The sequence below is a fragment of the Podarcis raffonei genome, chromosome 18 (genome assembly GCF_027172205.1).
Source record: "Podarcis raffonei isolate rPodRaf1 chromosome 18, rPodRaf1.pri, whole genome shotgun sequence".
NCBI classification, from domain to species: domain Eukaryota; kingdom Metazoa; phylum Chordata; class Lepidosauria; order Squamata; family Lacertidae; genus Podarcis; species Podarcis raffonei.
In genome coordinates, this window is record NC_070619.1 from 1881840 (window position 1) to 1902924 (window position 21085).

The 21085-nt window shown below is 49.2% G+C and overlaps 1 protein-coding gene across 1 annotated transcript in view; it reads left to right on the top strand.

The window, feature by feature from the left end:
* The first annotated feature begins 235 nt into the window (after positions 1–235).
* NCAN (neurocan) overlaps positions 236–21085 on the top strand; it is a 61070-nt gene continuing 40220 nt past the window's right edge. The window contains exons 1-2 of the mRNA XM_053372330.1: positions 236–843; positions 19604–19683. Of these exons, the coding sequence (XP_053228305.1) occupies positions 19611–19683 (73 nt within the window). The 5' untranslated portion in view covers positions 236–843; positions 19604–19610. The remainder of the gene's footprint in view (positions 844–19603; positions 19684–21085) is intronic.

Below are 21085 nucleotides of genomic sequence, written 5' to 3' on the forward strand. Positions count from 1 at the left end.
GATCTGGTCAGGTGAGCAACTCCTGCAAACCTCTCTCCAAACACCCACGAACTTATTTCATATTTGTTTTGCAAAAGTTGCATGCCCGAGAGCTACCCGTCGGAAAAGTGTAAGTGTAATTTTAAGAGAGATTGTGTGTGCGTGTGTGAGAGAGGGAATGTCTGTGTGTCTTTATAGGAACCCAAGCGCATGCGCACCTGATACTCTCTTTCTTCATCCCCCCCCCCCCGCTTTCCCAGTTCTGCCTTGCATTACCATCAGTCCCACCAGCAGCTGCTATTCCTCTCTAACTGGGCGTGCAGGTGGAAGAGAGAGAGAGAGAGAGAGCATCAGCCCAGGCAGGTCGAGGAGGCGAGAGGGGAGAGGCGAGACCCCCACCCCACAACCATCACCCCCCCCCATGGAGAACCAGCGGGGCGCCACGAAAGGGTCCCTTCGACACCAGCCTCTCTGCAGTTTCCCCCCAGGCTGATCTGGGCTGCCTGCCCCCTTTGTTTCCAGAGCTGCGAGCGAGGATTGGCTGTAGGGAACCCCCCTTCTACAAACCCACTCACCCACCCACCCTGCCCCTCTTCTCCTCCCCCCTCCATCCTCTCCTTTGCAGGGGATGCTGCTGGTGGGGCTCAGCCCCCTCTGAGTGGGTCCATCTCCCACCCCGCACACCCCACCTTTGAAAAATCGCCCTCCGCCTCGGAAGCCGGTGGCCCCGTCGCCTCCTCCTCCGCCGCTGCTTGGAGAAGCGAGAGAGGGCGAGGGAGAAGTCTTTTCTTCCCTGCTGGGAGAAGCGATGCATTCCTGCAGACTCTGAAAAAAAAAAGGGAGGCACAGGAGTGAGAGAGTCAGGTAGGGGCGTGTTTGTTTGTTTGTTTGTTTGTTTGCATTTTTTAAAAATAGCCCAACCCCTCCCCAAAACCCAGCCCTAACTTCATTGAAAATCTTGTTTTGCAAATATTAGGATCAGCTGAATTTAAAATACGTTATTCTCTGATTCTGTCCTGGAGACCTCTTTCTCTTTTCCTGCAGGGATGTCATTTCATTTCACTCGGGGGCAGGATGGTTCGCTCGTGGGTTGCAGAATGGGGAGGGGGCACTGATGGCAGAGAAAGTGTGTATATGGGGGAGTCTCTCTCTCTGTGTGTAATAACTCGCCCCTTTGGGGAGCTTCTGGGGAGAAGCGTTTGTTTCCATTTGATTTGGGGGGAGGTGGGAAACCGATCAGCTGCAAATCTCCAAAATCTGCCAGTCCCCGAAGGAAATGAACCCTTTTTCCTTTTTTTGCGATCTGAGAGAGAATATGGGAGATCCTTGGGCGAATGAGTCCTCCTTTTCATTTGGGGGGAGGGAGGGGAGGGAGATTCCGGCTTGTCCATTTCAAGCACCTGGAAACTGACCAGCTGGAAAAATTTGCAGTCCCCAAAGCAAACGAGTCCTCTCTCTCTCTTTTTGTTGCAATCTGCTAAGAGAATAGAAGTGTTTGGAAATGTAAGCTGCTTTTTCCCTCCGTGTGTTGTCTCCAGCACGGAGTGAAAAGGGACTTATTTTGAGGGGTGTCGGGGGGGGAATAAGCTAATCCAAAGAAAGGCAGGGAAAGAATTAGAGAGAATTTTGGGAGTTCAGGGCTTGGCATGGTGTTAGCTCTGGTGAATGGGGAGGAAAAGGGAGGGAGGTGGAGCCCTTCCAGTTTAAAGTGTGTTGGTGTGTAAGTGTAAGAACAAGCTAAATGAAAGAAAAAGAGAACACTGGGCAAAAGAAGCAGAAGAAAATCCTCTGGGTTGCCAGAGAGCAGGTCTGTTTTTGAAACACACACACCAACATCCTTTGGGAATCCGAACCCAGGGAAAGGCAAAGTGTGAACGCAGGGAGTTGTGTGATAATGAGATGGGTAAGCTCTTGAATAATACAGCTTTACGCTTGTTAGAAAGGGAGGAGAGGAATTGCACAGGGGTGGAAACCTGCTGACATCTGGGTGTTGTGTGAACAGGGAGAAAGAGGGGGGGTGCCTTGTTTCCAGGGGGTTGTGCAGAAGGGGACCAGCAGGTCTGGGAAAGGAGCGAGGAGAGGCTGGCGTGGAAGGGAAGGGTGTCATTTGAAGACGACCACGGTAGTAGTAGTAATTGCAATAATAATAATATAAGCAGCAGCAGCAGCAGCAGCAGCGATAACAGGAGATCGTGCTTGCGACTCATGAGCTGGTGATCCAAAATGCAGCATGATGGGTGAGCTATGTGCGGAGCTAGAAGGCTTTGTTGCTCAGTGGGAGGGTGGCAGAAGGTTCAGATGCACCCGTACTTCTAGATGGGGCTGGGAAGGGTCTGGCACCTGGGAGAGTCTCTCTCCCCCCACCCCAGCTTCCTTTAGCCCCCGTATGCAGACCCACATTGAGTTGGCAGAGCATGAGGTTCAAAATCTCAGGGTCCTGGGTTTGCCCCACCTTGGGCAAAAGATCCCAACTCTACAATTTTATGGTTCTACGAGGACTGGAAATTTGCTTTGTTTTTTCAAAGGAAAGGACAGCAGTCCAGCGGGTTGGATCATCTAGGTAAGACCACAAGACCCACTGCCTGAAACGCTAGAGAGCTGCTGCCAGTCTGTGCTGACAATGTTTAGCTAGATGGACCCAACTGTCAGGCTCAGAATAAGGCAGCTTTCTGTTCGTTCTGAACCAGGAGGACTGGGGTCTTACTTTGATGAGACAGAAAGGACCACCGCTCATGGGTGGAGCGGGAGAAGTAGTTCCTTGCCGGAAGCCCCAAAGAGCTGCTGCCAGTCAGTGCAGACAATATTGGGCTAGATGGACTCAGTATAAAGCAAGTTCATAAGTTCCCATTAAATCAGCCCTTTGTTCACAAGCAGCAGACCAGCCTCCATGTATGCAAAGGTCCAAGATTCAATCCCCAAGGAGGAGTGTGGGAGACCCCCACCCGAAATTTTGGAGAGCTGCTGCTGGTCAGTGTAAGTGACACTGTAAGCATGGATCCAATGACCTGAACTTGGTGTTGGGGTCCTTGTATGTTTCACAGATCCCAAGAGGGGAGAGGTCACTGTGGGGGGAGCAGTCAGGAAAAAGCACCGGGTGGGTGGGCTATCCTTATCGTCCACTATCTTCCCTGCAAATGCCAACCGTTCCCTGATATGGGAGAGGGGAAAGTGGTGTATTTCCTAGACCCATAGAATTGGGGGGTTGGAAGGGACCCAAGGGTCATCTAGTCCAACCCCCTGCAATGCAGGAATCTCAGCTGAAGCATCCATGGCAGATGGCCACCCAACCTCTGCTTAAAAACCTCCAAGGAAGGAGAGTCCACCGCCTTCTGAAGGAGTCCCTTCCACTGTCAAACAGCTCTAGAAAGTTCTTCCTGATGTTTAGGTGGAATCTCCTTTCTTGTAACTTGAAGCCACGGGTTCGAGTCCCACCCTCAGGAGCAGGAGAAACCAAGCTTCTCCCTCTTCCATGGGGCAGCTCTTGTGGCATTTTATTGCAATGCAATAAATTTGTGGAAGAAATAAAACCATAAATGTGTTTAAACCTACTCTTTGTCCCATGGAGAGTAGACCCATTGAAACAGACACTGTAAACTTGTGGGTGTCCAACGAAGCTCAGTGTTGGAACATTCAGGATAGGTGGAAGAAAGGACTTCTTCATGCAAGTGCAGAGTTCATCTATGGAGCTCCCTGCCACAGGAGGTAGAGACAGCTGCCAACTAGGATGACTTTAAAGAGGATTAGGCGCATTCATGGAAGAGAAGGCTAAGGCTGGCTGCCAGACACAATGGCTCTGCTCTGCCTCCAGGGCCAGAGGAAGCAATGCTTCTGAACACCAGTTGCTGGAAGCTGCAGGAGGGGAGAGCGGCTCTTGTGCCTGGACCTGCTTGAGGGTTTCCCAAAAGAGGAGGGTGGATTAGATGGGCCAGTGGCCTTATCCAGCAGGCAGGCTCTAAAAGCCTTGGAACCATAGAATTGTAGAGTTGGAAGGGACCCCAAGAGTCATTTAGTCCAGCCCCCTGCAATGCAGGAATCTTTTGCCCAATATGGGACTTGAATTCATGACCCTGAGATTAAGAATCTTGGATGATGATGATCATCTTATGGAACCTCCCAGTCCAGAGGCAGCCTGTCTAGATTTCCAGGTTCTTATGGGTCACTGTGATAACAGGATACTGCAAAGCTTGGCCGCTTTTGTCCTGCTCCAGAAGGCTCTTCTTATCTCCTGTTCATTTGCTTTCTTATTTCTTAAATCTCACTCTTCTCCCCAGTCCTAGCCAGAGGTTTCAGGCTGCAGGGGTTTCCAGGGATCTACAGATTGCCTTTGTTGAAACCAGCCTCTCTCAAAACCTCAGGGATGAAGGATTCCAGTGCTGGTGGAAAAGGGTCCCCTGAACACCCTTATTCCACAGTGTACAAGAAAGATGTGGGGCCAAGCCAGTGCAGAGGGAACTGTCCTCTGCACATGCCCAGAGGAACGTGTCTCTGGTGGTTGCACTGCAAGACCTGAGTTGGGAAATGGCTGCAGAGCTGAGCTTTCTAATTAAGGCTTCGGGGTAGAGTGTTATGTAATATCTATGTTGCTCACAAGAAATTGCCGTTCTGATCCCAGCTCATTGAGATCAGCTGGGTTTATGTTGCAGTTTTATTTCAGCTGCCTACGCAGAAGTAACTTTGATGGAGCTCTGTGGGATGTGCTCCCTAGTAAGCCTGCACAGGAGACTGAAGCCTCTGTCTTTGGTTTGATGTGAATCACTGTTGCAAAATGGGTTTTTTGGCAGCAATCAGGGCTGCCTTTCTGCTGTTTGAAATTTTTTAATATGCTTTTCGTCTTACTTGTTGTGGCTGTCAGGTTTCATATTTGCAAAAGCACAGTGCTTCTCCCCCATTTCACTCTGTTAGTCTGTGGAACTCCCTGCTGCAGGATATGAGATCTGGTGTGTTGTGGTTAGATTGCTGGACCAGGTCTCCACTTCAAACCTCCAGGCAGCCCTGAAGCTCACACAGCCTTGCGCAGCCGAAACTACTTCACAGTTTTACGGATAAAAACAGGGGAGAGACCTGCACAGCTTAGATGAAGGCTGATATTATTATTTTTTTAAAGTGTAATAAAATGCTGGACAGATTAATGGAAGACATTACATCCATCAGCAGCCTTGATCATTTTGGCTGATCTCCTCTTCCTCTTTGTCAATGCCCTTCTTAAATTGTGGGGGGTTGGACTAGATGACCCTTGGGGTCCCTTCCAACTCTACCATTCTATGATTCTGAGATCCACAGAGAAAATTGTGGGATATAAATGTGGTATACAAAAAGTACAGGGTTTTGGGGGGGTCAAGGCAGGTCAGGCTCCAAAACTGTTCAGCACCTGGGACAGCTCCTCATGGATGCTTTCAGGCCTTTGCTGAGCTGAGCCTTTATATCCCTCAGAGAACATTTTATTTCATAGAATTATAGAGTTGGAAGGGTCCACGAGGGTCATCCAGTCCAACCCCCTGCAATGTAGAAGTCTTTTGTCCAACGTGGAGCCCAAACCCACGACCTTGAGATTAAGAGTTCCATGCTCTACTGACAGAGACATCTATTTATTTATTGAGGTCAAATCCCACTTTTGTCCCACAAAGGGCTCAAGGTGGCATAGATAGCTCACCACTGCTCCTCACTTAGTTCCCACAACAACCTTGCGAGGTAGGTTAAGCCGAGATAGGCAGCAACTGCCCCCACCCAATGTCACACCCAGCCAGCTTCATGGCCGAACCGGGGATTCGAACCCGGGTCTCTCCCAGGTCCTAATCCAACCCTCTAGCCACTACACCACGCTGCCTCTCTAGCAGGCTGATTTGCACATAAGCCAGTGGTTTTCCATTCGGAGGGTTTTCCAAAGAGTTCTGCCTATGGGTCGTTGGTGGGTCCATGGGCAGGTTGTGGGGAGTCTTTGAGATCTCTGGAGTCGACGTATAATTGGAGCCCAAGGCTTGATAACCGGCGATGGGGTGAAATCTTTGCACTAATTCAGCCGGTCGGATGTGCCAGGGGGGAAACGTCCAGATGGCCAGTGGCAATTAACTTTGGAACTCTCTTTAATTTGCAATCAAAGTGTTCATTGGCTAATTGTGACAATTCATCAATGGAACGTTTTCTAGTGGTTCCCTCCCTGCCTGCCTTATGCCAATCCACTCCAGTGACCGATATTCAGAGCTTTTTGAAACAAGCTCTCCCTCAATGGATTCTGCAAGACAGCAATCATATCCCCGTTTACCTGGGAGTAAGCCCCTTAAAACACTCACCTTTTCTTTTTGGCAAAATGCAACTTCCCCGCCCCCAATTTCATCTTCCCTTGTGGGATATATACAGGAAAAGAGGAGGCTCAGGAGTGAACCCTACACAAATCTTGAGGGGAGTCCCTCCTTCTGGCAACTCCTGCAGCCAAGCTGGCACCAATCGTCTTGCTCTGCTTTCCTTCCGACCCCCTCAGTGAGGCCAGAAGGGGGATCTTGTCCTCTGGGCAGCCCAGGACCTCCAGACACATTGCCCAGGTTTGCGCCATGGGGAGGCCATTTCAGTGCTGCTAACACAGTGCTTTGACTTCACTCCTGTCTCTTGAGACAGGCAGATGCCAACAATCTCTATCTCTCTCTTTTGTGACTGCTCATATATTGTGGGATTTACTCCCAAGAGACTCTGCCACAAGGCTAAGACTTCCCTGTTCAGACAAGCCTTCGGAAACTTTTAGCTGTGATTCCTGCATTGCAGGGGGTTGGGCTGGATGACCTTTGGGGGTCCCTTCCAGCTTTATAATCCTAGGATTCTAGGAACACTAAGGTCCAGGCAATGCTGACCATTCAGCTGCTGCGAGGACGAACTGGATTTTAATTGTTGGTTCTAAATGTGTCCTGATGTCTTTTAACTATTGCTTTCATAGAATCAACGAATCATAGAATGGTAGAGTTGGAAGGGACCCAGTTTCCTTTTATTATTTTGAAGTTTGTAATGATGTTTTTACGTGTTGGGAGCTGCCTTGAATCTGCAGAGAAAGGCAGGATATAAGTACATTAAATACAGAGAGAGAGAGAGAGAGAGAGAGAGAGAGAGAGAGAGATTGAGAGAATTGCTTGTCAAAACCTCCAGGTGATTTACGTAAAATATACATTGAAATGACCAATAAAAATGAGATATTAAAAACAAGTTAGCTTCACCCGAAAAAGTAGCCAGGATTTAATATATATATACTGAACAGAATAAAACTATCTTTTAAAAGGCATGTCAGGTGTACTTGCCTGAGTATCCTTGCTAAAGGAAAAAAAGTTTCTATCAGGCCCTGAAAACAAAACAGTGTAGGCACCCAGCAGTGTTGCACAGTGGTTAGAGCAGGCATCCCCAACCTGTGGCCCTCTAGATGTTTTGGCCTACAACTCCCATGATCCCTAGCTAACAGGACCAGTGGTCAGGGATGATGGGAACTGTAGTCCCAAAACTTCTGGAGAGCCGAAGGTTGGGGATGCCTGGATTAGAGCATTAGACTAGGATTTGCGAGAGACCAGGGTTCAAATCTCCCCACTCTGCCATGAAGCTCACTGGATGGTGGCCTTGGGCCCGCCCCTGCCTCCCATAGAATCAAAAAATCACCCCAAGGATCATCTAGTCCTACCCCCTGCAATGCAGGAATCTCAACTAAAGCATCTGTGACTCTCAGCCTAACCTGCCTCACAGGGTTGTTGTGGGGACTGCAGATACACCACCTTGAGCTCGTTGGAGGAAGGAGCCTTATTGGTCCAATTAGCTCAGGCTGGCGACACTGACTGGCAGCAGCTCTCTGAGGTTTCCAGGCAAGGGATCTGTCCCTGGTCCTGAGACAGATCTGGTGGGGAATGAAACTGGGTCCTTTTGCGTGCAGAGATGATGCTCTCACCCAGGGTACCCATGGGTTAGAGCAGGCTTCCTCAACCTCGGCCCTCCAGATGTTTTGGACTACAATTCCCATCATCCCTGACCACTGGTCCTGCTAGCTAGGGTTCATGGGAGTTGTAGGCCAAAAACATCTGGAGGGCCGAGGTTGAGGAAGCCTGGGTTAGAGTGTCAGATCAGGACCTGGGAGAGACCAGTGTCTGAATCCCCACTGGGCCAGGACACTCACTGGGTGACTGTGGGGTCCAGGCACTGCCTCTCTCAGGCTAACCAACGGTTCTCAACCTGTGGGTCCCCAGATGTTGTTGGACTACAACTCCCATCATCCCTGAGCTCTGGCCTTGCTAGCTAGGGGTGATGGGAGTTGTAGTTCAACAACATCTGGGGACCCACAGGTGGAGAATGCTGGTCTAACCTATCTCACTGTTAAATGGAGAGTCGCATGAGCCTTGGAGAATAGCTGTGATTTCTTCAGCTGCGATTCCTGATTTGCAGCGGGTTGGGCTAGATGACCCCTTGGTCAACTAGCAATAAATATCAGTGCAATAAATATCAACAAATAAACGAAACGGTCCATTGGCCCTGCGATATAAGAATTGTCTCATTGGGTCGGCCTGAAATTCCCAACTGAGCCAGAATCTCTCCCCCGCCCCTCTCTCTCCTCTCTAGTCTGCAGAGTGGGTGTAACTTTTCTCCTTCCTGATTTCCCTTCAATATGGTGTGAATTTGGACCATCTGCCTTTTGGGGGGAGGGAACAAGTTTGGCATTTTGGAATCGAGGCGAGGAAAGGTAGCACATGGCAACCGTCCAAGCCAAAAATGTAAATATCATCAAAAGAAACAGGGGATCCAAAAACGAATCTAGGTTCAGATGCAAAATTGTGGCTGGCTGCATATTTGCAGGGTGGGGTGTGGGGGTGGTGAGGCCAGCAGGTCAGTGGTTAGAGCATGGGTAGGCAAACTAAGGTCTGGGGGTCAGATGCAGACCAATCGCCTTCTACATCCGGCCCACGGACGGTCCGGGAATCAGCGTGTTTTTACAGGAGTAGAATGTGTCCTTTTATTTAAAATGCATCTCTGGGTTATTTGTGGGGCATAGGAATTCGTTCTTTTTTTTTCCTTTCCAAAATATAGTCCGGCCCCCGACAAGGTCTGAGGGACAGTGGACCGGCCCCCTGCTGAAAAAGTTTGCCGACCCCTGCCGCTAACCACTAGGCCAAACAGGTTCTAATCTTGGGCCTTTAAGTTCCCAAAGCTCTTATCCTACCTCAAGGTTGTCATCTGCACTAGCCAGATGTTTAACTGAGAGTCAATCACAGTCAGTCCATCCTTTGAAAAATAAGACTTTTAGAGGCGTCTTGTCTCAAAATGGCAACTAGACATTCTGTTTTGGTGACTGCAACCTCGGTTTAATGAGCCAGTTGGCGCCTGGCTTATACATCTGAATTTCTAACCCTGGGAGAGAGTGCTCTAGTGCTCAGCTCCTGCTCGTGGGTTTCTCAGTTGGGGCGTCTGGGACGCCACAAGAATAGGATGCTGGACTAGGTGGGGCACTAGCCCCATCCTGCAGGAGCTTCTTCTGGCTGTGTCATTTCCCCAACAGCATTCTCTGGACCCTGGTGCAAATCTCGGTCGAAAGGGCTCTGAAACTGCTCCACAAAGAGAAGGAAAATTGCAGCAAAGCTTTGCGTAGGGTCTGGAGAGAAGGGGAGGGGGATGTATCCGGTATCCTGCCAAGATTTAAATTGCATTTTATGTGAACCTAATCACCAATCACCAGATTGGCATATTCATGAGCGCTATGAATTATTCAAGTTGTAGCAGATGTGAGGGTGGTGTGTGTGTGTGTGTGTGTGTGTGTGTGTGTGTGTGTGTGTGTGTAAAATCTTCCCTCTTGTCAATTTTGCTAAAGCATGGGCATGCGCCATCATCATATTTTATCTATTGGATATGCTCTCTCTGACCTAGCCCAAAGGCTAATCTGGCTTTTCAATGTGATTTTGTGCCAAAAACATGCCAAAATGGCAAATCCTTTCCTCAGGATGGGGGGGGGCATGGAGAAAGGGGGGGTGCTGGAGCAAGAGCACAAATAGAGGGAAAGCCTTTATGCGCCTGGTGCCAAACAGCATCGCACGAGCACCTCTCTAATTGCGAAAAATCCACGCGGCGAGTCGGGATCTGGCCCGCTCTGCAAGGCGGGCAGAGCATCGCGCATTCTGGCCTCTTTTCCTTCCTCCCCTCCACCCCCCCTGCAAAAGTGACAATTTTTGACAAGCTGCTGAGATCGTGTGTGTCGAGGGAAAACAGGCAAGAGAGGAGGTTTTATTTTAATCGTGCTTTCAGTTTTTCCTCCCTAAATGGAGAGCTAATGGATGTCACAGAAAGGGACACGTCACGCTCAGTGGTGGGTCTGGGGGTGTGCATGTTTAGGGGACCTCTCCCACCCCCCCACCCCCACTTCCCTGTCACAGAGAGACATTTGACAAGATCCCCCTGTGGCACACCCTGTCTGTCTTAGCTTGGCTTTCTGTGCAAAGAAAACACACACTCCTGAAATTCTTCCCCAATTTCTCCCTGGTGTTCAGAATTGCCCAACATTAGGAGTCTCTCTTGATTCTGCAGAAGTCCTAGGTGTTACCTGAAAAACTCCCAGCAGAGATCAATTCCCTAAGAGGAAAGGGTGTGGAGGCTTATCATGGAAACATAGAACTGCAGGGCTGGAAGGGACCCCAAGGGTCATCAAGACCAACCCCGTGAAGTGCAGGGGGCTTGAGGGAGCCTCGATATTTGTGGAAGCACAAAAATATTTAGGATAAAGCTCTAGAGAAGAAGCAGGGGGGACCCCAAAACAGCTCTATGAAGTCTGAGCATGTTCAATATCAATTGTGTGCTGAGTTCCTATGTGCATAGATTGAGGATGGGATGGAGAGTTGCAGATAATAATAATAATAATAATAATAATAATTTATTATTTGTACCCCGCCCAACTGGCTGGGTTTCCCCAGCCACTCTGGGCGGCTTCCATAGAAACCAAAAATACACTAAAATATCACACATTAAAAACTTCCCTGAACAAGGCTGCCTTAAGATGTCTTCTGAATGTCAGGTAGTTGTTTATCGCTTTGACATCTGATGGGAGGGCGTTCCACAGGGCGGGAGCCACCACTGAGAAGGCCCTCTGCCTGGTTCCCTGTAGCTTTGCTTCTTGCAATGAGGGAACCGCCAGAAGGCCCTCGGTGCTGGACCTCAGCGTCCGGGCAGAACGATGGGGGTGGAGATGCTCCTTCAGGTATACTGGGCCGAGGCCGTTTAGGGCTTTAAAGGTCAACACCAGCACTTTGAATTGTGCTTGGAAATGTCCTGGGAGCCAATGTAGGTCTTTCAAGACCGGTGTTATGTGGCCTCAGCGGCCGTCACCAGTCTAGCTGCCGCTTCTGGATTAGTTGTAGTTTCCGAGTCACCTTGCACTGTTCTCCTCCATCTTCAGTCTAAAGTATTATTATTATTCCCCCCTACACGCACAGGTCTCAGGGTGGTTCACAACATAAAATCACTATATAAAAACACAAAATACATAACCAGAATAAAAACAAGAACAGCCCAATAAACCCCCCTTTCCACAGCTTCAACATCAAGCCAGTTTTGCCCTGCCCCATCCAGCCTGGTGACAAGTCCTTGAGAATCCAAAAACTTCCTCACTCTTATGTAACCTGCTGGTTGGTCCCTGGTAAAATCAGATTTATTGGTGCCAAAGAACTACATCCGAACCAACCAGAGGGTCGCAAGAAAACATAGTTCCATAGTTAAACCATGGAACTCACTCCCACACGGGGTTTGAGGGCCACCAACTGGGATTAGACAAATTCATACAGGAGAGGTCTATCAACCTCTGGAATCGAACCCCCTGCAATGCAGAAATCACAGCTAAGGAATCCATGACAGATGGCCACCCAACCTCTGCTTGAAAACCTCCAAAGAAGGACAGTCCACCATCTTCTGAAGGAGTCGGTCTGCTCCACTGTCAAATATCTATTTCCATCCGAAAGTTCTCTCTAATGCAGAGGTTCCCAAAATTATTTGACCTATCGCCCCCTTTTCAGGAAAAAAAAACCTCAGTGGCCCCCTGGAAATCTACCTTCTTTAAACATACGAACAGAAAGATGCAGGGACAAATATGTGTTCTTTTGTATATTTATATTTCTACCTACAACATCGTAAAGAAATACATTGTTGTAAATAAGACACCTTATTCATTGTACAACAGATGAAACATGTTTTTCAAAATTTTCTTCTTTCTTTACGCTTCCACCATCCCCTTATTTTATTCAACGTACCTCAATTGCACCTGAGGCTACTACTGCCCCCTAGATCATTCCAGTGCCCCCCAGGGGGTGGTATTGCCCACTCTGGGAAACAGTGCCCTAATGATTAGTCGGAATCCCCTTTCTTGCCATTTGAATCCATTAGTTTGGATTCCCCCCTCCTGGAAGCAGCAGAAAAGAATATCACTCCGTCTTCCATGTGACAGCCCCTCACGTATTTGAAGATGGCTCTCGTATCGCCTCTCAGTCTCCTCTTCTCCAAGCGAAACATCCCCAGCTCCTTCAACTATTCCTCATAAAACTCTGTTTCCAGATCCTTTCTCCATCTTGGTTGCCTGCTTCTGCACACTTTCCAGGTTGTCAATATCCTTCTTAAACCCCTTCTTACATTCCAGCTTATCAACTCAAGTTAACTTCTGCCGCTGCATATCAGCTCTGTGTGCTAGCACATGCAACTACAAGAGAAGATAAATATTGCAAGCAGCTGTCCCAAGAGGGCAGAGTCACTGGAAGGTCATGCCCTGCCAGCGCTTTAAAGACCTCAGATGACTAAGCCTTTGCTGAGACAACATCTCCTCAAGCTCAGAGAGCAAAGGCCACTGGGAGCTGTCCGGGGTCCTGATCAGCCGCGGACCTGGGAGCTCTCCCAGGTTCCTGATCAGGTATTTTCTAATCCTTTCCCTACTGGCCCAGCCAAACAGGATACAGTGGTACCTCAGGTTAAGTACTTAATTCGTTCCGGAGGTCTGTTCTTAACCTGAAACTGTTCTTAACCTGAAGCACCACTTTAGCTAATGGGGCCTCCCACTGCTGCCGCACCCCCGGAGCACAATTTCTGTTCTCATCCTGAAGCAAAGTTCTTAACCCGAGGTACTATTTCTGGGTTAGCGGAGTCTGTAAACTGAAGCGTATGTAACCCGAGGTACCACTGTACATGTTTACAATTTTGTCAATATAATTCCTCCCCTCCCATGGTTTTTCTCAGTATTTTTAATAGGCAAACTGTGAATGAAGGGGCGGAATCAAGGCACCCACGAGATCAAAAATCTGTGGCAAAACCTGTGCAATGCACCCACCAAAGTCATGAAGGATCCACAGAACCAAAGAATTGTAAGTTGAAAGGGCCTCGAGGGTCATCTAGTCCAACCCCCTGTAATGCAGGAATCTTTTGCCCAATGCTAGGCTCAAACTCGTGACTTTGAGATTAAGAGTCTCATGCTCTACTAAGTTATCCCTAAGGTGTCAGCTTCTCTGTGGTGTTTGGAGCTGTAAAACAACAACAACCCAGGAAGAAACAGAGAGGGAAAGCATTTTGCTGGAGGAAAATATCGAGGCCTAAGAAAAGATTTCCCAAGTTGACACCTTGCAAGGATGCAGCAACAAATAAAGCACTTTTATGCTGCATCTGCAGAAGTCTAGTGTCCAGATCAAGGGAAGTAATCATGCCACCCTATTCTGCCTTGGTCAGACCACACCTGGAATCCTGTGTCCAGTTCTGGGCACCACAATTTAAGAAGGTTGTTGACGAGCTGGAGAGGTTGGACTAGATGACTCTTGGGGGTCCCTTTCCAACACCAAAATTCTATGATTCTTTGAAAGTGGGCTCGTCTCCCAAAGAGAGCCGCTGGGGTTGGCCAAGAGGGGGGCAGGACAGGGGGCGTCCTTTGAAAACACAACACTGTCTGTGTGCGTTGCCCCCCTCCCAGCAAAAAGAAACACTCCTGCAGCCAGCTGCAAATGCCTGATATTGCCACCTCTCTGGAGAGCAGCGGACGCCTCGCTGCATTTATCAAGACAAGAGACCCCTCCAACGTGTCTGTTTTAAAAGACTCCCTGGCTGTCTTCGTGATTAATAAGGCGCTGGGCATCCTCTCCTTCCCTTTGTGTTCAGGGACGCACAGCAGAAACTGCTCGGGGAAGGACTTAGCTGCTCTTTGCCAGGCTGAGAGTCTTTGGGCAACGGAGGGAGGGCTGAGCGGCTTAATTTGCTCTGCGCGAAGCTGGGCAGATGCTCCTGGAATGGCCGGCTCAAGCATAGGAGGAAAAAAGGAGGAGGAGGAGGAGGAAAGGAACAAGCCATTTGAGGGATCTGAATGGAGGAATCATGGAACTGTCACGTTGGAAGGCACCCCAGGGTCATCTAGTCCAACCCCCTGCAATGCAGGATTCATGGCTAATTCTTGTTTCCCCTCTCTGCTGCCTTCTCATTGCCAGGAACTCTTGTGCTGATGCAGAGTCAGTCCAGTAGGCCCATCTGGCTCAGTACTGTCTACACAGGCTGGCAGCAGCTCTCCAGGGTTTCGGGCAGGAGTCCCTCCCAGACTGACCTTGGGGGTGTTGGGGCCTGGACCAAAAGCAGCTTTCTCCACCACTCAGCTGCAGCTGCTCCCCTAAAGACAAAATAAGGTGCTAGTCCTCATGGATTTGAATAAACAGCTGCTGTAAGCAGGAACATAGGAAACTGCCTCGTGCCAAGTCAGAACATTAGCCCATGGAGGAGGGAGGTGCTACCTTTTAGATCAGGAACAAGCCTCCAAATTTTGCCACCCCTGACCATCGGCCACCCGGGCTGCTGTGGGTTCAAGTCCAACCAACATCCAGAAGGCTGCAGGTTTGCCAGCCTTCCTCTCTAGCCTTGATGCTTCCTAGCCTCTCTTTTCCGAAGGGAGCAAAGCCTGAAAGCACCGCTGCCACCCCCCCCTTCCTGAACTCGTCTTCAGGGGACGAGTCTAGAAATAATTCTGTCTGTGTGTCTCCCACCTTCCCTTTTCAATGACTCATCTTATTTTGTGGCTGACTGGAATAAAAACCTCCTGCTTCCCCCTAAGTAATATGGGAGGAAGTCAATGCACCGGCAAGCCCTCTATTGGGACAGGCGATTGGAAATATTTTCACAGCAGTCATGCTTAAAGGGAACCATCTCAATTTCTGCCTTGTGCAAAAGGAGGGTAAGAACAGCAGAAGAACATGGCAGCAGGATCAGGCCAGTGGCCCAGCATCTAGTCCAGTATCCTGTTCTCACAGTGGCCAAGCAGATGCCCCAATAGGAAACCTGCAGAGTGTTGGTGCTGACCTTTAAAGCCCCAAACGGCCTCAGCCCCGAAGACCTGAAGGAGCGTCTCCACCCCCATCCCTCATCCTGGACACGGAGATTCAGGCACGGGGCCTTCTCGGTAGTAGCGCCCTCCCTGTGGAATGCCCTGAGGTCAGATGTCAAGGAGATAAACAACTGCCTGACCTTCAGAACACATCTAAAAGGCATCTAAAAGTTTATATTATTTGATGGTTTATTAGCTGGGGCAACTCAGTCAGATGGGCAGGGAATAAATAATAAAATCATTAGTAGCATTAGCATTAATTAGTATTAGTATGATGCCTTCCCATAGTTCAAGCCATGCTTAATGCGGCTTACTACATGAAAAAGCACATAATTACACATATAACCCAAAGTTGTCATAAACAATAAATAAATCATAAAAAAACCCACAGCCAAATTGAACACAAATCGTAGCGAGAACTAAAATAAAGATAGTATCAATAACAGCAACCCCTCACTAAACAATACCCCAGCCTCACTAAATTATTTTTGTTGTTGATTTCTCCTCTTGATGATTTTTCAAGTTGTAAACTGCTTTGAGGTTTGTTTATTTATACATTTCATGAAACAAATAGGTGAGTCCCGCTCTCCCACCCCACCCCCCCAAAATAAGAATCCTGTGAACTGTCGTTTGTTAAGGGTGCTGGGAATTGTAGCTTGGCGAGAGGATACACTACATTTTCCGCGATTGTTTGGAGGGGAGGAAAATGTGCTCCGAGCGAGCCTCGCATCTTTTAAATGTTCCTTCAACCTGTGGGTTGTCTGCAGCCGCAACCGCCGTATCTTCAAGTGGCACACATAGAAAATGGGGGGGGGGGCTATTTCTGGTCCTGCCACTGATCTATAGCCCAGCCTTTGTTTTTTTAATTGCTGTTGATTGCTATTATTGATTCCTTGTTGAATCTCTAGGCTCTGAGAGCGACGTGGCTTTGATTCGGAAGCCGCTTGCGGGGAAGAAATGAATTTCACCACGAACCATCCCACCCCTTCCCTCCCCAGGGGAAAACGGAAGGGCTGCATTATCACTCACTCAGAGTGCCTGGGTGCCCCCTCCCAATCCCCATTGAAATGCAAATTCTGACTTTCTTGGAGACAAGGGAGACAGGCTCCGCTTTTCCATCACAAATAATTAGCGTTGATGGGGCCCGAAGAGGAAGGCGCTGCTTAATGTGTCTCCCCTGAGGGGCTATTTTATGGCCTGCCTTTATCTCTCACCTTTTCCTCCAAGGAGCTCCTAGAGAAGCTTCTTTCTCCACCTCCCCACTGAAGCCCCACAAGAACCTTGCAAGGTAGGTCAGGCGGAGAGATTGTGACAGGTCCTCTGGGGTCACCCAGTGAGTTTCAAAACTGAGTGCAGGATTTGAACCCCAGTCTCTCGCAGATCACTGTCTGACACACTAACCACGCTGACTCGCTCCTTCCTTAATAATAATAATTAATAATAATTTTATTATTTGGGTGCTGGAGGAGACTCTTGAGAGTCCCATGGACTGCAAGAAGATCCAACCTCTCCATTCTGAAGGAAATCAGCCCTGAGTGCTCACTAGAAGGACAGATCCTGAAGCTGAGGCTCCAAGACTTGGGCCACCTCATGAGAAGAGAAGATTCCCTGGAAAAGACCCTGATGTGGGGAAAGATGGAGGGCACAAGGAGAAGGGGACGGCAGAGGACGAGATGGTGGGACAGTGTTCTGGAAGCTACCAGCATGAGTTTGACCAAACTGTGGGAGGCAGTGGAAGACAGGAGTGCCTGGCGTGCTCTGGTCCAGGGGGTCACCAAGAGTCGGAAACGACTAAACAACAACCCCACCCATCTGACTGGGTGGCCCCAACCACTCTGGGTGGCTTCCAGCATATATAAAACACAACAACACACCAAACATTAAAAATTCCCCTGTATGGGGCTGCCTTCAGATGTCTTCTAAAAGTCAGATAAGTTCTTTATTTCTTTGACATCTGACTGGAGGGTGTTCCACAGGGCGGGCGCCACCACCGAGAAGGCCCCGCTGCCTGGTTTCCTGTAGCCTCACTTCTGGCAGGGAGGGAACCACTGGAAGGCCCTCAGAGCTGGACCTCAGTCTCCGGGCTGGACGATGGGGGGGGAGATGCTCTGAAGGATACTCTCTTCATTGACGTTCCTCCCAGGCTCCTGGTTCCACTTAGGAATCACAAGAAACTAGGGAGATCCCTTCAGCTGGGCCAGGCCCAAGGGGGTGCGTCATATCCCAGCCTCCTGTCACCACAGTGGCCAGCCACAAGCCCCCAAAGGGAAGTCCCCCACCCACAGCAGGACCCAGGCACTGCAACAACCTTGCAGTTCCCATGTTCCGAAATATGAGCAACAGAAAGAATTAAAGGTTTTTGTCTTATGACTATGTTAAAAAAAGGGGGAATGCAGGGAGTAGCAAAAGGGTGGGGTGGTAATGAAAACATCACGGGAAATGGAATGGGGAGTCGACAATATAAAAGAAAATGTCTTAAAATATGTATTCGATTCCCAGCAAGTGGCGTTCAGAGGGCCTTGGGCCGCCGAGCTCAAGGGAGAAGCGTTCACACGCACACGCAATTCCGTGGCCTCCTGTAACCCACAACAAGCACCTCGCATTCCCCCAGGGAGGGAGCTGTCTCCTTTGAGAAGCCCTCAAAGCAAACTCTCGGCGGGGGCGGGGGGTGCTCGGAGACGCGCCCCGTTTGCCAAGCGCCGCCGCCGCCTCGTTGCGCTTTGAACTGGCAGGAGGTGAGGCGGCTGATGCGAGGAGGAGTCGCGGCGGAGGGCGCTGTGAGGGGGGGGGGGGATTTGCAGCTGGAGAGGAAAACTTGCCTTGACATGAAAGGGCCCCCTCCCCTCCCCACTAGACCGCGCATCTTTGCTCTCTCTCGCTCTCTCTCCCTCTTCGCAATTCTTCTCCAGAAAAGAAAAAAAGGCTGTCAGATGCTGCTGGAATCAGAATGATCCCAGCCTTTTTTTAAAAAAAGGAAGGAAGGTGGATCAAAACCTTTTGGGTGAGAAAAGGTTGTTTGCCTTCGTTCAGAACCATAGCTCAGGATTGTAAGGCCCTGAGTCAGCCCCAGGAGTGACAACTTAAATAAAATGTTGGCGGCCGAGGGGCAGATAAGCCCTGCTTGCTCCACACAAGCCATCACATGATGTGGTCCACACACACTATTTGAATGGCCAGGCCCCCTAAAATACTTCATTGGGTGGGTGTGAAGGGATCTCAGCCTCTAGGACAGGCATAGGCCCACTTGGCCCTCCAGATGTTTTGGGACTACAACTCCCATCATCCCTGACCACTGGTCCTGTTAGCTAGGGGCGATGGGAGTTGTAGTCCCTAAACGTCTGGAGGGCTGAGTTTGCCTCTGCCTGCTCTAAGAGTTGGCTCTTGTGATCAGTTCTGATACTAGCTAGCTAGCTGGTAGATTAGGGAGAGAGAGAGACATTGAGAGAGAGAGCGATTAGATAAATAAGTAGATTGATGGAGAGATAGGGAGGGAAATAGACAGGCAGAATAGAATTGTAGAGTTGGAGGAGACCCTGAGGGTCATCTAGTCCAACCCTCTGCAATGCATGATGATGATGATTTATTAAATTATATACCGCTCTAGATAGATAGATCTTGGGCAGCTATGTAGAGAAATGGATGTGAGATGTATCTAGAGAGAGGGAGGGACCTCAAAAAGCAACACAGAGGTAGGTGGATCTGAGATAGGTACCTGCTGAGTTTTGCTTAGGGTAAACAGAGGCAGAAGAGGGGGAAGATGGCAGCGAGGGTCACCCCATAGAGTGGTTTTTGGTAGGACGGCAGGCAGGCAGGCAGAGGCTGAGCTTAGGCCTCTGCTGACTCTACTTCCCTGTGCGCTAACAGGCATAGTGACATGCCTTGGAGGGAGTGTGGCGTAGTAGTTAGATCAGGACCTGGGAGACCAGTTTTTAAAACCCCAACTCACCATGTGGAACTTGGGGAGGGGTATCACTGTCTCTCCATCTGGCCTACCTCGTGGGGTTAGCATGAGGATGAAATCAAAGCAGTTGGGGAGAGCGACCACATTCACTTGTATCAGAGAACTTCCCAGTCAATGCGCGTCCAGCCACAGTCTTTCAGCCTGGCCTAGCTCCTGGGGTCGTTGCGAGAATAAAACAGGGAGCAGGAGAACAATGTAATAATAATAACAATAATTTTATCATTTATACCCTGCCTATCTGTACAGCCCCTTAAGCTCCTGGGAGGGAAGATAGGGTATAAATGTAATAATAATAAAATGATGATGATCAATAAGATTTGTTGTTGTTGTTATTCCAGATTAAGGATGGTCCATTTAATGGATGATGCTGGCTGCTGGGTCCTGCTTGGATATCTGCTCCTGCCTTTCTCTGTTGTGGGTAAGTTCTGCTTGCCATCAGATGTGGTGAGGAACAGGACATTAAGCAGTATTTTTTTAAAAATAAAACAAAATTGGACAATTTCATTTCTCTTCCTCTTCCCACTGCCCTAAAAATGCATTTATTAGATGTGGCATTCATTTGCACAATCAAGAACTGCTCTTGTAAGAGTCTGACTCTGTTTGTCACCTGTTGACTTAATCAGGGCAGCTAAATGGAACTTCCATTTCCAGGAGAAGCCTATTGCCGAATGCCACCTGCGTGGGGGGGGTGTGTGCTTCTGGCAACAAGTTCAGGAAGGCTTTCCCCTCCCTCCAAATCAGGGATCTGTGGCCAAAAAGAAGAAGAAAGGGAAGCTGCTTCCTTCAGGCATTGCTTGCCAGCTTCCTGTGAGCACCTAGACCCGGGTAATAATAATAATAATAATAATAATAATAATAATAATAATAATAATTTATTATTTATACCCCGCCCAACTGGCTGAGTTTCCCCAGCCACTCTGGGAGGCTCCCAATCAAGTATTAAAAACAATACAGCGTTAAATATTAAAAACTTCCCTGAACAGGGCTGCCTTCAGATGTCTTTTAAAGATAGGATAGCTACTTATTTCCTTCACATCTGAAGGGAGGGTGTTCCACAGGGTGGGCGCCACTACCGAGAAGGCCCTCTGCCTGGTTCCCTGTAACCTTACTTCTCGCAATGAGGGAACCGCCAGAAGGCCCTTGGCGCTGGACCTCAGTGTCCGGGCTGAACGATGGGGGTGGAGACGCTCCTTCAGGTATACAGGACCGAGGCCATTTAGGGCTTTCAAGGTCAGCACCAACACTTTGAATTGTGCTCGGAAACGTACTGGGAGCCAATGCAGATCTCTCAGAAGATATGTGGTCTCGGCGGCCACTCCCAGTCACCAGTCTAGCTGCTGCATTCTGGATTAATTGCAGTTTCCGGGTCACCTTCAAAGGTAGCCCCACGTAGAGTGAGTTGCAGTAGTCCAAGCGGATAGGCAACCTAAGGCCCGTGGGCCGGATGTGGCCCAATCGCCTTCTCAACCCGGCTCGCAGAAGGTCTGGGAATCAGCATGTTTTTACATGAGTAGAATGTGTCCTTTTATTTAAAATGCATCTCTGGGTTATTTGCGGGGCATAGGAATTCGTTCATTCCCCCCCAAAAAATATAGTCCAGCCCGCAACATGGTCTGAGGGACGGCAGACCGGCCCCCTGCTGAAAAAGGTTGCTGACCCCTGACCTAGACGGAACGCTGTTGGTGGGCTGCAATACATGCACCTTGCTCCTTCTAGCCTGTAAGACAAGAAAATAAGGAGTGGCAGCCAGATCAGGCCAAATACACTTAAGAACCTGGGGATAGAGATAGACTGCCTCTGGGCTTGGAGGCTCCACCAGA